Genomic DNA, 17,693 nt, shown 5'->3' with positions numbered 1-17,693 from the left:
ATTAGTGGATGCTTGGGTGACCGCAGGATAAGAAACCGAATGGTCTCATGGTGCTTACCGGACAGGAGCATACGGAGTGGCGTGGTCTGGTGAGTCACTGTCCCCAGTAGGTGGCCATCCAGGGCGTTGACCGGAACAGGGCATGGAAGTGGTAACTGCTTGATCCCCAGCTGATGAACTAGGTCCTCGTCAATTAAGCTGTCGTCAGCACCAGAGTCAATGAATGTAGCGAGAGTTTGTGGTTCCGCTCACCATGCAGTACCTCTCCTGCTATGGGTGAGCCACTCCCCTTTACTGGACACCGGGATACGAAGTGGCCCACCTGGCCACAGTACAGGCAAAGACCTCCCCGACGACGACGCTCCCGCTCCTCACGGGTAAGACTGGTGCGCCCGACCTTCATGGGTTCGACCTCCCCTGGTTGAGGCCTGGGGGTGATGCTGATAGCTGCTGGAGCAGCTCGTCGTCGAGCGAAAACACGATGATCTGTACCCCTGTGTCGCTCCTGTCGCCTTCCCTGGATGCGTCTGTCCACTCGGGAAGTCAGTTCTATTAAGCTATCCAAGTTGGCAGACAATTCAAAAGAGATCAGTTCATCCTTGACATAATCCACTAGTCCAGTCAAGAACACCTCACACTGAGCGGCCTCATTCCAGCTGCTAAGCCGTGCTCTCGTACGGAACTCCAGGGCATAATCTGCCACAGTTCGGTCCCCCTGGCACAGTTCCGCCAGTCCCCCGCTTGGATCTGGACCCCTGGAGACCTCCCCGAATACCTTGCGAAGCTCCGCCGAAAACAGCAGGAACGAAGTGCAGGCTGGCGTATGTCTCTCCCATTCCGCGGTACCCCACAGTCTCGCTCTACCAGTCAAGTGGTTTATGGTGAAGGCTACCTTAGCCTCCTCCGCGGCAAAGGTGTGGGGCTGTAGGGAGAACAGGATGGAGCAGTTTGTGACGAATGGGTTGCAGCCCTCAGGTTCTCTAGCATAGCGCTCCGGGGTTCCCACTCGAGGCTCGGGTCTTGGCGCAGGTGGCGGTGAGACAGGAGGCAGAGAGGCAGAAGGCGGAGAAGCAGGAGATGACGGCGAGGCTCCGCGCTGGGTCAGGGCTGTAGATAGTTGTTGTATCTGGTTAATCATCGCCGCCATAGTCTGCCGTGTCTCCTCGGCGAAGCTGACCATCTGCGTCCGCTCTTGCTGGAGGACCTCCTCGATCCTCTCAAACCGGCTTGCTGCAGGCGGGTGTGCTGGGTCCATGATTTGGCCAGGTTGTAATGTCACAACGCTATTAGAGTGGACCCAAAAGCACGACTCAGACAGGAGTAACAAAGAATACTGTCTTTGGTTGGAAACAGGCTGGGTCAAAACCGGGAGATCAGTATAAGAAGCTAACAAGTCCAAAAAGGGGCAGGGCAGAGAATCAGAGGTCAGGGCAGGCAGGTCAGGAATATACTCTAATAACGCTGGAGAACTTGGCACGAAAACACAAGACAATCTAGCAGAGGACAAGTGGAAGTGAGGGAGCTAAATAGTGAGGGACTAATGAGGGGATGGGCTGCAGGTGAGAAGGGCGTGAGGACCAGGTGAAGGGAATGAGGGACTAACGAGGGAGTGATCAGAGGCAGGTGAGGGGAGTTGGATTGACGAGATGGTGTGACAGGATGAAAACAACTATTACAAAAAGGAAGGCGTGGAGCTAAACTGTTACAAAATCCTTCACACTGCACCTTTAATTGTTACTTTTTTAACAAAAAAATATTGTCTTCACTTCGTTGAATCAATAGCCCTCAAAATAAAGCCACTGGATTATTGGAATGCAATATTTCTGTAGCTTACTGTATTTTTATTGATTTATAAATTATTGAAATAGCGATGGTTTGGTGACATCCATAATCATTATTGTGTGAATGTCAGTCAGCCTTGAGACTACATCATCTATATTTATACAGAAAATTCAAAGAAATAAATGAGTCTAGATCATTTACACACTGACAGAAGGGAGGAAAGTAGAGCCTACTTCTAGTTTGAATAATACATTGGCTTAAAACTTTTAGTATTTGTCGTGGAAATGCTTAAACATTGAGGAACAGTACTTTCACTGGTTTCTTCGCTTGAGCTTCTAACTGAAATCTCATTGAGCTTCTTTGAAAACCATGCCAATGTTTATGGGTCACATATTGCAGAAATAGAGCTTAAAAGGGAAATTCTTCCAGTATTAATGTCCGGCTAGGGTTTTATGGGAGGAACATCAGTTTTTCAGAGCTCTGATAACGGGCTATTGCCTTCCCCTGCACTACTGAAACTGATGTTTTTCTCCAAATTATTAATTATTTACAGTCATAAAACATCCTTACAGGCAACACTGTGATAGTACCTGGGAACACCGACTTTGGCAGCATGTCTGTTTGCATAAGCATCACATGTTTTAGGTCCATAGGACACACTTCTCCTAATCAGTTTGTCCACATATTTTTTCTGTGAAAACAGAGAAAGCTATATTGAACTCTTGTGCCTCATATTTTTGGTGGTGTTGGTTAAAACTCCCTCACAGCATGTGTGCTTACATTCAGCGTTACAAACTGCCCTCATCTGGAGAAAAAAAATGCAACATCAGAACTAACACTGAAACCACTGATGCCGAACAATACAACAGGTGGCACTATATCAGTGCTGCCTGTCAAATTCACGCAGAGGACTATCCATCTGTCTCCTCCAGCTTTGTGCTTATCCACCCTTAAAACCCCGCTTGTTGAATTTTAAGTAGCCAATCCTTTCTGCTATAATTTCTGCACATTCACATCTCATATTAGTTCTGGGTTCATGAATACATACCGAAAAAGGTGAAGATGAGGCCAAATGAAAGGCAAACAGAGCAGACAACAGAGGAGATGACTTCATACTTGATATTAATCTCAAGGGTACATATGTTCACCTCAACCATGCCAGCGCCTGGCTCCTCAGTATTATACAATGAAGGGACAGCCATCTTGGAGGATTATCACTTCTATTGCTTTGAGCAGGTTGGTCTTTGTTCATTGCAGGAGGAAAACCAGCACCTCCTCTGCATGTGGTATTCAGGGAAAGAGGAAGTTCCTGAACTGCTTCCTGTTGTACACCTGCAAAAAGAAGAGAGTGTTTTTCAAACTTCCATGCCAACATGGAGTCAGCTCTTTTCTGTTTATTTTCCAGGCTGCTAACTTGAGTGTTATTATCTTCAAGTCTTATGAATATCCTGGGGATGTAATCCTTAAAAAATATTACCGTTATTCAATTTAAGTAATTTTATGTGAAAGAACATTGCTCTTTCTCGTTACCAATTTCTTGTTCTGGGACCAGAAAAGGAAAGCATTTAGTTACTTTCCACCACTGGTAACAGCTTTGCATACAATTATAATTTAGATTTGAACTGAAGGAGATGAATAATTGATCATATGTACACACTGCTCTTAGGGTAACGGCTGTCTACAGTGTTTAATACTGTAAGGACCTTATCAGCTGTTCAGGCAGATCTCCCAGTAAGCAAATGGAATTAGAGGAGCTTAAGCAGGCAAAGGATCCTCCTGTCTGTTTCTGTCAACTCTGCGTCCTCTCGTAAAGGTGAGTGTGAAACGCCAAAACACTTGCACTGTCTAACAGGTTCCTGGTTAAACTATTGACTGCTCTCTGGAGGATGAAAAGCTATTTAAATAATTTCTTTTTTATTTGTTTGACATATTGTTGTGATATTCTAATCTTTTTCTGCAATAATAGACTGTAATTATCTACAAGATCAAATAATCAAACAAAGTATGTGATAAAAAAAACAAAATGAGAAATCGATAAAAGCACGTAATGAAGAAATTATATTTCAGTTGCCTACCTGGATTGAGTCATATCTTCACAGAGTAAAAACAAAATGTTTCTTCTGTGGTAGTTTTTCAAATTCATGGAAGTCCAACTTGGAGCCATCGGCCAGGAGTCTGTGTCAGTCCCTCTGAGCTGTGTGAGCCTTCGCTCTGACCTGCGCTCGTGTGAACAGCTGACACCTGACCAGAGGGTGACCAGCTGCTCCAGCGACAGTGGGCGGCTGCTTCCAAGTCCAAGGCCGTGTCAAGCTTTCACTAACCATGATCCTATTGGAGCCTTGACTTTGTCTTTGCATCATCACGTCAGAGCTTTAATTCATTAATTCAATTACAATTAACTAATATATATCTATATATATATATAGATATATATATATATCAGCTATATATATATTTATATAGCTGATTTGGATTCTGATTACTTATTCAGCCTCAAGTTACATCTTCAGATCTCATAAAAGTTGAGGCTACTTTCTGCCCGAGATGAGAACACATTTTTCCGGCCCAAAACAAACGTACACAATTTGTATTTCTATGAACTCAATAGGGCTATGGTGTCAATCACCTTAAAGTATGTAATGAAGTGACTACTGTAGAAAAGACTCATTTATGGGCCAATTAATCACCAGCCCAGGTAGGCTCCAGGTGTGCCATCCAGCAAATGCCGCAGTGGCATACTTATGAAGTCTGGCAGACAGAGAGAGAGAGAGAAGCATGCTGCAGTGCAAAAGGTTACACAGTTTTACTCACAGTTATCGGTCAGCTCAGCTGGTATAATGAGCTTAATAGCCAGAATGTTATGGGTTCAATTCACACTGGAACTTTCCTCCTTTCCCAACATTCTTAGCTTGTGAAGTGACTCGTATGTCATCAGAAATGTATCAGAGCTGCAGATAGTTTTAACCTGTCAGCACCAAGCTCACAGTGATGATGTTAAACCTACTCAAAGATCTTTGGGACAATAAGCAGAATAATATTATGAACACATAGTTACACCTCATGGATTGCTGCCCTTTAAATTTTTTTTAATCATTCTGATAATTCATTACAGTAAGTCTCAGCAGTGCAGCAGATAGTCTCACAGTCGATTACAGTAAGACTATCGAGGAAATGTTACAGGTAATGTCTAGGTAAACATTACCTGTTGGGCGTAGATGAAAGAAAGTGAGTGGGCTATTCAGTTAACTTAATTGGTGCATGGTACCCTAACCCTAAAGGACGTTTGTGATTTTAAACAGAGTATGGAAAAAGTTTTGATTGACAGTGACTATATGAGCTACAGTATACTTCCTTTACGACTGATAGACAACGATTAGGTGACAATAATAGATAAAGTGCAAAAGATTTGTTGGTTCAAACCATGAAAGATTATCACAACTGTGTGTTTCACAGTAACAGCAGCTTTCGTTCCAGATGCCAAAGGCAATTTTTAACCTCTAGGGGGCAGTAAGATCCCAAAAAAGTCATAGCATCATGCTTTGAGGTACTTCGACGCATTATATAAACCAGTATTAAGTTGTGTCATTAGAAAGACATTTCAGCAATGTTATATTACATTTCCATAAAGTTTTTGGACCTGTGAGATGGATTAAAACAAGTAAAAAATGAGTGCAGCAGAGTTTGAGATATCCAGAGTTTGAGTCCTTCATGTGGACCCACATCTTTCCAACTCAAAATATTTTCACTTATTCTCTTCTAACTTTCTTCTGCTTCATTATTTCACAATATGCCTGGACAAAAATGTGTGCATATTGATGGATAATGAATGAATGTTATGTGTACCATTTTGAGATAAGAAATTAAAGATCCATTTGACACCAGGTTGAAAAGCAGAATTTAGAGTCTGTATTATAGTATGGATCAAACGTGTGCTATAATGCACCTGTAACCATGTCTAACAGCGATGTCACAAGGTACTTCCATCATATTAGTTAAATGCTATGTAGAATAATAAGTGGATGCATTTTGCTTGACATATCACTGACTGCATCTCATGTTCAATGCACACAAAATAATCTCCAAGAATAGCAAACCACCCTAGATAGAGAAGTAGGACATGTGGTGGTGTGATTCTACAAAGGATCATCCTCTTTCATTTTCTGCAAGGACTTTCATGTTACGCATTGACAAATGGGATATTTTATGCTGTTACCTTGGAAACAGGCATGTATCTGGTCCATGTGTTGCAAAGCAGCTACACATCTTTCTTTATGTGCATTGTAATGGCAGAAAAGCAGCATGACTGTTCTGTTTCACTGCAGAGGGGATTCTCAGTGGAGAAGAGCATAAACCCTCAAACTGAATCGGTAAAGCACAGCTACCTGTTCATGTGCCGGTGATGATTCAGAGGAGCACCCAGCAGCACTCAATGATTTAGCAGTGACTGTGCAGAAGTCTTAACGGGTTCAACAACGGCTGTAGTATCACTTCATTACCTCCGTCAATGTTGTTGCCTGCCAAGCAGAATGATCGAGCACACTTCTTATAAATGTTTACGATCTCTGAGGCCTTGTTCCTGATTTCTCACTGCGGATTCTCGACTAAAGAAATGCCCCCTTGAGATCTCTTCCTCCTGCACATATCCACTGGGGGCAGACCAAGCAATTTAAGATGGTCTATAATTAAAACGGTGAAATGTGGTCTCTCTGTGAATTTAAATAAATGTTTATCTCAACAACTTTGAGATGGGATTGCTTTGAATTTAAAGGGGATCCCTCAAATCTTCCTTTAGGGCCATTGTAAAGTTAAAATGTGTGGTTTTGAATTAAATGAATTGACAACTCTTTGCATGCCATGGCATTTGGTTCAGAAATTCTTGATCCCCACATGATTTGAATTGCAATCACTTTGTTGATCCTTGATTTTTATCTTAACGCCATTATCGAATCAAAAGAATAGTCCATTACTTTATGACCAAATACAGTACGAATGACATTCCCTTCAACCTCAGCTGTACTTTGTCTTTATTGCTAATTAGCTAATGTTACCATGCTAACACACACACACACTTAAACATTCCTTTGTTAGAATTATCTTATTAGCATTGTGTGTGTTAGCATATGTCATTAGTGGTGTTCGCATTATCTCAAAGCTGCTGTTTGAGTACAGTATAGGCTACAAAGCCACACAGAGCCTCGAGCATGGCTATCTTCTGTATCTTTTGTATGATAAGAATGTTATTCATGCTTATATTTCTGTTCAATGTCTGCATTGCTGGAATAATTATTTTGATCCTTTGCTCTGGGAAAAGTAGCAACACAACAATGTAAAATACTCGATTAGAACTACAATTATTGGATATAAACCCTTAGTTACGTAAAAGTACAGAAGTGTTATTGCCAAATTGCTATTTAAGTATCAAAATAATAGCCTACTAGTCATGCAAAGTGGCTCCTTTTATAGTTTTAAGTCTTCAATCTGTTGTTATTATTATAATTTTACATTAATACACAAGTAGCATTTTAATATAGAATCTAACTATTTAATGAACTGTTGTTCAGCTTAATCGACAAATGGTTATCATGTTTTATAAGTTGAAGATGTGATTTAGATGTAAAATGTCAAACCTTTAAAGTAAGTAGAAACTGTTGCTGTTCAATATAAGTAGTAGAGTAATGATTAATACATTTCCTTGCGAAATGTAGTGTAGTCGAAGAATAGTAAATTAATGTTAATCTACAGGAACCTCAAATTTGTACACTGTTGGCTAATACTGTTAATGTACTTTCTACAACTGGGGTTGTGGCATATTTGGTGTTATATATTTATCTTATGTTGTTTGTGTGTGTGTGTGTATCTTGAAACACTCAATGAGGCTTCCCTGATTAAATCATGGTAATTAAAACACCTCTTCGTGGTCATAATCATGATTATCATCTTTCTCTTCTTATCATCATCATCATCATCATCCAGAACAATATCATTAAAATCCATCACAAATATCCCATGTCTGCATCTAATGAAAAGAAGACAACCAACAGCCATTGTTATATTAATATATGTTTAATTCTTCTCCATTTTTATTATCATTATGTTTCATTTTCATCTTTGCAAATCTTACAGGTCTTTTGTGCATGGACCTATCATCACGGCACACACACATCGGCACAACAAGATTGTTCAGAAATAGATAAATTCTAATCACACTTTAATAGCACACAATTTCATGACTTTTGCAAGGACTAGGGAAAGACATGACAATAACAAATTGGATAATTTTTTTCCTTGACTGAATTTGTTGTATAATGTGCCAAAAATAAAACATAATAGTAACATGGACATTCTCAATTCTCAAATAAACAAAGCATAAATAAAAAGGAAATTAAAAACATGAGATATAACCATAAGATGTGCAGCAGTTGAATAGAGCTCTGATGAATGTGATGAGTTTTGCCATTAAGGTGCCTTTTAAGCACAACACTTCCCCTAACATGAAATAAAATAATCTCTGTCTTTAAATAAGAAACTGCTGACAATATAAAAATACATGGCATTGTACTGTAGTTCATTAAATAAACCAACAATTCATATAGAAAATATTATATTGACGTGTATAAAAATATGCCTTACAACTTTTTGAAAAGTGTAACAGCCGTAAGCTTTTTGTCTGCCACTTCAGAACACACAGTCGACCACAAAATTCAAACATATGTACAAACAATCAACTAAGAAGCAGTCAGAACGTTATTTTGACAAATAAAACGAACAGAAGCATCCAGGACAATATTTGTATGACTATTTTTTTCTGACTTGACATATATATAAGATACTGTAAGATTCAAGCAGTACTTGATGGAAACACATACTAAAAAATAAATTAATAGAAAAGAAATTTTCTGTCAATTAGGTATGTTGATATCAGTGTATCTTTGGAGAGAGGGAGAGAGGACGGTGAGGGAGACACATGTTTCAAACGTTTGTGTCACATCACCTGTGTAACAGTATTTCAGCCCACTGAGATCAGAACAAACACAGGCAGTGTCAGCTATCCTAAAGTAAAAAGTAAAACAAAAATCTACCAGAAAGCCAGGACAATTATAGCCAGGGAATATGGAGATCATTCGGAGTAATACCGCTTGGATCACTGAGGCAGTTCACAGAGCATTAATGTGGGCATGCAGCATGTCACCAGGAGACACAGAGGACACTGCTGCAACTGTTGAACATTCAGGCAGATGTTATTGTCGCTGCTGCTGGACTGTGAGAGAGAGAGTGTGTGCGTGTGTGTGTGTGTGTGTGTGTGTGTGTGTGTGTGTGTGTGTGTGTGCGTGTGCATGTGTGTGTCTTGCTTCTAGAGAGGACATGAATGTTAACTGGTGTGTATTTTCCATAGGAAGTGGTTTATCCCTGCTACCTCCTGTGCAGGCAGTGTCTAGCATATGCTAAAGCCACCCCCTCTCCCTGTGCTCCTGCTCCTCCTCCACCACCCCCTCTTCCTCCTCCTCTTCCTCCTCCTCCTCCTCCTCCTCCTCCTCCAGGCTCAGAGCAACAGAACATACTCATCCCTCACTGCCCATCGCATGGTAAAGTGCCATCTTCGCTGGCACGTGAGGGCACTGGCGTGCCGAGTTCATCCACGCACCAGCAGTGGCCACGTTGCATGCCCTTGGAGGAGCGGCACTGTGTGAGATTAAAAGACAGAGAGGGAGATTTTTGAAAGGAAAGGAGGGCGGAGATTGAATGGAAGAGTCGGATAGGTGGTGAGAGAGGAAGAGAGAGAAAAGGACATGTCATCATAGCGCAGTACTGATTCTCTGAGCTCACAGCTGAGAGCTTCAGGGAGAGAGAAGTGTCAGTTATCTCAGCCCCTATGGTCACAGACAAATCTCTGGATGCACCGAGCAGAAAGCTGCAGTGGAGTGCAGCAAAGACACATTTTCACATCACATAAGAGCCAATAAAGTTCACATGTTTCATAATGTTTCAGGTGACTGTACCTGCTTTTTCCTGTAGAAGCCACGAGTGTCACAGTTGGGTATATAGATGTCACGGTCAGACTGGAAGATTGTCAGCTCGAGACCCCTCAGGACACTATTGAGCAGCTTGCGGCAGGGTGCCTGAAAACACCGACGCACAGTGTGACTTTAAACATCACCAGTGGCAAAGATAGAGAACCTGTCTTCATCTAAAGAGTGGCAGTGGTGAGCTGCTATCTGCCCTCAGGTGATCGTGTTGGCAGAAATCCTCTTTGACTACAGCACATGTGAATGTGAACCATAAAGCGTCACATGGTGATGCAGCATTAGAGCCAGAAGCAATGAATGTGTATATTTATATCAGATGTCACATATTGTATAACATTACATAACCATATTGTTACATAGTGCTTTGGCTTTTCAGGTCATTGAATGGTTTGTGAAAGTGACTGTGCAGTTTTTGTTTCAATTTGTGTCATCTTAAGCAATATATATGACCATTGATGTTCCCATGATGACATACATATTAGTTCAAATGCTGCAGATCACCCAGCTCGCAAAGTGAGAAATCTGTGGCGGCACCGGCCGACTTGAAACTTTCCTGATTCACATCATGCTCAATTAGTTCTGCCGCATAGCAGCACACACATCATGCACCATAATGCATGGCTTCAGGGCAGAGTGTGTACATGCCACTGCAACACCCCAAACAGCAGAGAAGCTATGGTTATAACTCTCTATCGTGTAATGTAGCTCGATAATTATCTTATTATATAAAATGCTTTATACATCTCAGTCGTCATCTTTTGATGATTTTGGTGACGCTCCATCACCATCACTTATTAAAGACTGTAAATTAAGAGTATGAACTTACTTTTTCAATGTCACCACTGTGTGAGGGATGGGGACCTGAGAGGAGACGACACATTGGCATGAAAATGTGACATTAAATCAGCCGTTAACACCAAACTGCATCCAATGTCACATTTTAAAACATCATCTGCGTGTATAATATTTAGACTTTGGTATCTATCTTTACACAAGACATTACTGAGCTTCGCTCAGATCTATATCTGAGGTGGACATTCAATGAGAGACCAAATTTCCATCCGTACGTTTCCTTTTCAGATAGTTCATCGCAGTATCTCAGTTTGAACAGTAGATGGAGATCACTGCAATAAAAAGCAGCTCGATCAGGATGGAGGTGACACTGTGACAGTTTCACATTTATTCTAATTATCTAACTTGTAGAACAGATCATTGGCATGCACCCTGTCATTCAGTTGGATGAAATAGATATCAGTGTGCTAATCATTATAACGAAGTCATATGCATCTGCACTTATACACTGTTTTATGTGATTTGCCATTATTTCTTATCAATAAACCACAGTGCGTTTACAATACGACTGTAATGACAAATTAAATTTTTATCTCAGTGACTCCAGAGGTACTGCTGAGCAGTATTGGATGCTTGAGGTTGGCATATACATCTGTGGTGCACAAATGCATCCAGGCTTAAATGTCACACACTAATTGGTCTCTCTTTTTGTTGGTGAATGACACAGCATCACATGGAATTCACAGCAAGAGACACTATAAATGCAATTACATTTGGCAGCTGTGCCACTGCACTTGTCAATCCATGACTGCAGTGTCCATGCAGGTATGTGTATAGGTGCATGTGTGTAAGTGTGCATACATGATTTCATGCACGTGTGTGTGCGCATATACAGTATCTTACCTGTGGGGTGGGGCCTCTCAGTGGGACTAGTCCTGCTGTGCTTGGCGCAAATGCCCCTTCCCTGCAACAGAGCCTGGAGGGGGCTGTGTTCCCTTGGTGGGGGAACACAGCGGAGCCCCTTGGCACAGCTCAGGGTGTACACACCACAGGGCTCTCCCTGGGCCAAGACTGACGTGCTGCCGGCAACATTATGGTTCCTGGGAGGCCGACCTGCCCCCAGTGGATCCCTGCAGGAGGGACAGACCTTGAAGGGGCCCAAGCGGTTTGCCCCAGTCCATGATCCGGAGTGAGCAATCAGCAACAAAACAACGGTTGTTAAGTTAGAAAGGATTGGCATTTTCTGTTCAGGTCTCAGGTTCTCCACTCTGTCACTCTCTCAGTTAAATGGGGCTGATGCTATTTCTGGATGTATATTTCTCCCTCACTCTCTTTTCCTTTTTTCTCCCCTTTCCTCAGTCTTCTTCCCGTTTCTATACAGTGGCTTTCCTTGGTGCTTTGCCGGTTGAGTCCCCTGCAGTGCCAGAGGAGACAAATGGAGACCGAGAGAGACACAGCAGAGCACCAGCTTTTAAAGATCTGAAAGGCGGTGATAGAGAGTGAGGGAGAGAGTCAGGGAGAGAGAGAGAGAGAGAGAGAGAGAGGGAGGGCGAGAGAGAGAGAGAAAGAGAGAGAGAGACAGAGAGAGCATAGTTATGACACCTTCAGGGGCTGGGACTCAGAGAGAGAGAGCGAGAGAGAGAGAGAGAGAAAGAGATGGGGAGAGAGAGAGTGAGAGAGAGAGAGAGAAGGAGGTGGCTGGGAGGGAGAGAGCAAGTGGGGGGTGGATTATGTTCCTTTCAGAAATGATCAAAATCTCCCCACCCATTCCTGTTATACACTAACACATTCATCCAGTCCTTCTTCTTTCACTCATGCTTAACATTACAAATGATTAAACAGTAGTAGTCATATTCTGCTTTTTACACTTTCTTTCAGTGTCAGAGACCTTTCTAGGATTATATTTGCCATGGTAACAACTACAAATGTATATGTACGTCCATCCGCCTCAGCACTGCAATGCCATTCGCTACAGTAGATCCACAGCCGTGTAATTTCTCCTTGTAGAATAAACCCTGGGCAAATGATGCAGCTGAGTCTTGTTTGTCAAATAACAGAAACACAAATATCAAAGTTTAAATAATGTTCAATTCTTGAGGTGTATGCCAAAGATATCAAAGGAGAAAATAAATTAAGTCAGTCATCTTTTTACTTTATAGCATTCACTAACCGACGCTGCGCCCTAGCATAATGAAACCACTGCTGAGTCAGATATGCAATGCATTGCCTCTTAAATGAGGCTAAACCAGTAAACTTATATTTCTGCAGCCATAAGATATGAACGTTCCTCAGAGATTATTTAACATGTTGAAGTTTGAAGGCAATGAAGGATTTCACTCACCAGTTGTTTGAATTGGAAGAAGAATCATCTGGATAATTAGGAGGAGGCAGGCTCATTTTTGCAGGAATGCATATCGACCAGCCCAAACCAAATTGCTAATAATGCAATCCATCGCTCCACTCAGTCAGTTAGGACTTTCTACACTGAAGCCATCTTCAAAAGATCACTGATAAGGCAGTCTGCTTAATAAATACAGGTTATTTGTTTTATATATGAAGGATGTTTTTATACTTAATTATATATATATAGAAGTTAGAATACTTTAGTAGACTGTTAAGTATTCTCCAACACCCAATTCAGAGTCCTGATGAAGTGTGTACCTTTATAGAAGCTTTTGATGAGAAAATCTGGTAAATTTGGATTATAGAGGATTTCTTCTACAATAAAATGTAAGCTATCAGTAGTTATATTTGAGCACATATTTTGGTTTGTTTTTATAACTTTCTGTCATTTTTATTAAGTTTGTGTGTTGCTGTTCTTTTACCACTGAGTAATGATGCTATGTTATCTACACAGCACACTATGGCAGCGCACACATGAATTTGGAAGCAAAGTCAAGGATGTGCACAGAAGATCATTCAAAAGTTTTGAGGAATTCCTGAGTCTCATTGTCTCCCCAAATTGCTTTGGTGCATTGGGCGCTTTGTGGACAGATGCCACATGATATAAAAAAACGAACTAAATGAGTATTTCACAAAGCTCACACTGAATTTGGGTATCAACATTACATTGCTGACTTGTGGTATAGTGATACTTTTCATATAAGCAGGATATTTACACTCTGTGCAGTTCGCCCGACACTGGGTCATTTGCTCCATCAGTAGTAGAACAGACATGACAGCACACACACAGACTGGCCTGTAGTTCCCACTGGAATACTGAGCTATGAGGCCAACATCTGCCTGTCTGTTCTGATTAATCTTGGCAAGGAGGACTGAAATCACCTGCCGTCTTGGGTTCCCATTAGCTTGCGAGCTAGTCTGTTTACACATATCAGGAGAATGTTCCAAGACACACGCCAGACCAACGGGGGCTCTCTTTTCCACACTGCCCTTGGACTTTTAATTTTTCCTACTCCAGCCTCTCAGCTTCTTCCTCCTCTCTGCCTCTCCCGCGGAAGTCTATCCCAGCTGGCTAAGAGAGTCTCCTTTCTGCCACTTCAACATAGCAACCCTAATCTACACAAAACCTTGTGATGGGACACTGCTGTGCCCTGATGGGAAGTATCTCCCTGAGCTTCTGTTAAGCTGTTGACATTTCAGTTTAGGATCATGAAACCAGTGGGGAACGTAACTACACTAACATGCTCAAGAATGTAACTTCTCTTTTGGAGTATTTCCATGTTCTGCTTGTCTACATTAGTTCCCAACTACATATTTGGAGGAAAATCTTGTGCTATTTAATCTATTATGTTTGACAGCTTTATTTTTTTGTAGATTCATAATATTAATACAATATATAAATCAACGATATAATTATAATATATTATTGAAGGTTAACTACCCAGCAGAATATAAACTAATTAAAATGAGCCCCACTTTTAACATCTACAACATTAAAGTGATCTACACATTAATACATCAATAATTAGAATTCAGTGGTCAAATATATGATTCATTCTGCATTATGAGTACTTTTACTTTTTGAAACTTAAGAATATATTAATGTTAAAACTTATATTGACGACTTTTACTTAAGTAAAAATGTAATGCGACACTTCTTGTAGCACAGTATTTGTTTTACCTTGTGGTTGCTACTTTTTCTTAAGGTAAAGATCTGACCAATTAATCCACCACTGCCTGAAACACATTACAAACAGAAAGTGAGGTTTTAACAAATTCATCGTAATTTGGCCACTTAATTTTGTAATTCCTTAAAATGTGGTTAAAACATCATATTGGACGTGAAGTCTAAATAGGAGACATATACACGCACACAACGCGCAGAATCTGAGAGACAGGATTGGCTGAAAACTTGTCACCATTCCTCAGGACTCGATCCGATTGGCTCTGTCATTATCGAGAGTGTGGCGTCACTTGGATGCGCCGAGCTCTAGTTTCCAAAGTTTTTATGAGGCGCTATGGATAGCTGATGGGCAAAAAGTGAGTTCCTGTTGTATTAGCCGCCAAAATAAAAGGTAAGCAATGGACTTAACGACAATGACATTGTGCTGCGCTCCATTTTAGGAACAGTCATCCTCTTTGCTCAGCATCGAACCTCAGCTTCAAAGAAGATATCACGTCAGCCGCTACTATTGCTAACCTATGTGGAGCTTCTAGATTAAATGAACGTCTCCCCACCAACTGATACGTGTATAAATGCCTTTCAAAGTTGCGGTATGATTAACATTACGCCATGAGCCGTTTTTAGTAGAAATGACGGCAGTTAGCTCCCCGATCGTTCATGCTAGCTTAATTTTTCAATTAGCTTCATCGTTAGCACAGAGGTCTTAGATGTAAACATTGGCACGCCCACCTTCCTCTCTGCGGCACGCTTTTATTTATTTTTAATTGGGTGATTCTTTTAGATAATTTAGAAAAATATCTGAATCGGGTTTTAAGAGAAAGCGTGTTGACTTTCATTCCATCAGCGAACGTCACTGAACAACATTCCAAATCAGAAGCATTCGAATACGACCGTTACAATCGATGCATAGAGGGGTCCTTACAATCAATACATAGAGGGGTCGTTACAATCAATGCATTGAGTGTGTGTGTGTGTGTGTGTGTGTGTGTTTTGAGGTTGGTCATCTGTTTCGTCTTGTCAAACACAAAACAAATACTTACAAAGATAATTTCAGGGGAACAGCATATACATAAATAATAAATGAATAAATACAAATATTATACAAGGTACAAAGATTGAACAGTTTAATACCTTTTCTTAAAGAAATATAGCACAATAATTACATTAATTAATTAAAACATTACAATAATGGTGGTGTAAAAAAGAAAAAGAGATATGACAGCTTATAATGCACTGTATAAACATATATGATAGAGTAAAAATGAGGCTGTACAAATACTTAAATACATTATCAATGTACAGCTTGTCAGTAGTCTATATCGTTTGGTCAATATAAGTGTTATGTTATAACTATATTAGGTGTATAGATGTATTAATAGTAATATTTGTTTAGCAGTTATTTACCAGATTCATTCAAATTTGAAGGAGCACCTATGTAATAATTTTAAATTTATATATCTTCAAAAGACTACATTGATTGACAGAAGTAACGTCAAACATTCTTTAGTTTCAGTTTCTTGATTGTGAGGATTTTCTTATTTTCTTAGTGGTATAAACTGTATATCATTTGATTTTGGAATGTCGCATGTCACCTTATGCCTCAGGAAACCTGATTTTTTTGGGACCAAATAAGTAATCCCTTCATTGAGAAAATAACTGTTCGTTGCAGTTTATCAGAAATGTTTTATTACAAAAGCCCATTTAGAAAGTCGGTAAACAAATATAATCATTTTATAACTTTCAGCAGACACATAGACGTAGCCATCTTACATGTAAATGGACCCTGAAACTATATTTGTTTCAGACCCACAAATTCTGGAGCTGACTTCTGAGTGGTATCTTATGAAATTAGTTTCAAGGCTCCCTGTGTATCGGCACTATTCAAATGCTTAACGCCATGAAATTGTTTTCCTTTTGTTGAATGCTTCTCTGTCCTTTTTGTTTATTTCAATATGCTGACACATTTGCAATAGTCCGAGTGTCTTGGCTTTATGAAGCTTGTACCATTAAGCCTGTACCTTCAAATTTGAAGTGGCATAGGCACAACTGTTTGCGATAAACAGCAAATATTATGCTTTCACATGTTGTGTGTGCATTGTGACCACATCTTGATATTTATTCATGAAGAATGTATTGGTCTATTAACATATGAGAACCCTCCAAGGACCTATTGTAAAGAAAAATCAGGAGCACATGCTTGAGAGGAGCTGGGTAGTTTGTACATCGTATTGGCCCTGTGATTCAATTTCCTCCTCGTGTTTTTCTTCTCTCAGGCAACTGACCGCTATGACGGCAAACATTGTTGCTGAACTTGTGGTAAAGTGCCATTTTCCCCCTATTGCCCCATTATTTCTACAGTCAGATGGATGACATTAACGTGCTGCACCACAGATGCCTCCTGAACCTGAGACGTCGAATCAGAGATATTGGGGATGGGCGCCCTGCACAGGAACGATACATGAGGTTGCAGAAGGATGGAGACACACTCAGGTCAGCCTTACAATGCACAGCTGTACGATGCTTCTGCGTTATATTGTGTTCGTTCCTCTGGGGACTCATTGGCGGCCTTTTTATTTTTAATTGGCAAAACTTGTGTGACAAATATTGGGTTTATAACACATTTAAAATGATTTTTCCTGTCTAGAAATGTCTTTTTTTTGAATAATTTGTATGGGCCATGTGTTTCTATTCATTTAAAATGCTCAAAACATTCTTAAATGTTAGCATTTTGCTATGCATCAACATGCTGACCACATCATATAATAGAAGTGTATTATAGAGATGAACAAATGTCCTCTTTTTCCCAAAGTAAAAATCTGTATGTGATTGACTTAACAAGGTTTGTATCTGCTTTGCGACAACAGATCAGGCCGGTATTCCTAGCCAGAAGAGGTATTTGACCTCTGAGAGAATTTTACTAGTTTGTAGTACTCATCTCACAACTTTTAATGTGTGTGTGTTTGTGGAAGGAATAGAGTGTCAATATCACTGACTAACACTGGTGGTGG

At 40.5% G+C, this 17,693-nt stretch overlaps 2 protein-coding genes across 3 annotated transcripts in view; one reads left to right on the top strand and one right to left on the bottom strand.

Moving 5' to 3' along the window:
* Positions 1-9,346: 9,346 nt before the first annotated feature.
* Positions 9,347-12,040, bottom strand: LOC130199665 (insulin-like growth factor-binding protein 5). The gene is made up of 4 exons (XM_056423367.1): positions 11,502-12,040; positions 10,633-10,667; positions 9,780-9,899; positions 9,347-9,462 (listed from the first exon to the last, which is right to left on the bottom strand). Exons 1-4 carry the CDS (start codon positions 11,836-11,838, stop codon positions 9,349-9,351), a joined length of 606 nt encoding a protein of 201 aa, XP_056279342.1. The 5' UTR covers positions 11,839-12,040; the 3' UTR covers positions 9,347-9,348.
* Positions 12,041-14,991: 2,951 nt separating this feature from the next.
* spryd3 (SPRY domain containing 3) overlaps positions 14,992-17,693 on the top strand; it is a 43,366-nt gene continuing 40,664 nt past the window's right edge. The window contains exons 1-2 of one of the 2 annotated variants that reach the window (XM_056422717.1): positions 14,992-15,076; positions 17,044-17,175. In XM_056422717.1, coding sequence (XP_056278692.1) covers positions 17,048-17,175 — 128 coding nt within the window. In that variant the 5' untranslated portion in view covers positions 14,992-15,076; positions 17,044-17,047. Of the gene's footprint in view, positions 15,077-17,043; positions 17,176-17,693 lie in introns of those variants that run through there. The other variant, XM_056422719.1, reaches the window with a different exon arrangement.

The sequence above is a fragment of the Pseudoliparis swirei genome, chromosome 9, assembly GCF_029220125.1.
Source record: "Pseudoliparis swirei isolate HS2019 ecotype Mariana Trench chromosome 9, NWPU_hadal_v1, whole genome shotgun sequence".
NCBI lineage: Eukaryota > Metazoa > Chordata > Actinopteri > Perciformes > Liparidae > Pseudoliparis > Pseudoliparis swirei.
The sequence above is the reverse complement of the archived record's forward strand: the minus strand, read 5'-3'. Positions and strand labels throughout refer to the sequence as shown.

Coding starts and splice junctions, on each gene's coding strand:
- LOC130199665 (XM_056423367.1), bottom strand. CDS start 11,838: ATGCCAATCCTTTCTAACTTAACAACCGTTGTTTTGTTGCTGATTGCT. Junction 10,668..11,501: donor TGAGAGGCCCCACCCCACAG/GTAAGATACTGT, acceptor GTCTCCTCTCAG/GTCCCCATCCCTCACACAGT. Junction 9,463..9,779: donor GCTTCTACAGGAAAAAGCAG/GTACAGTCACCT, acceptor AATCTCACACAG/TGCCGCTCCTCCAAGGGCAT.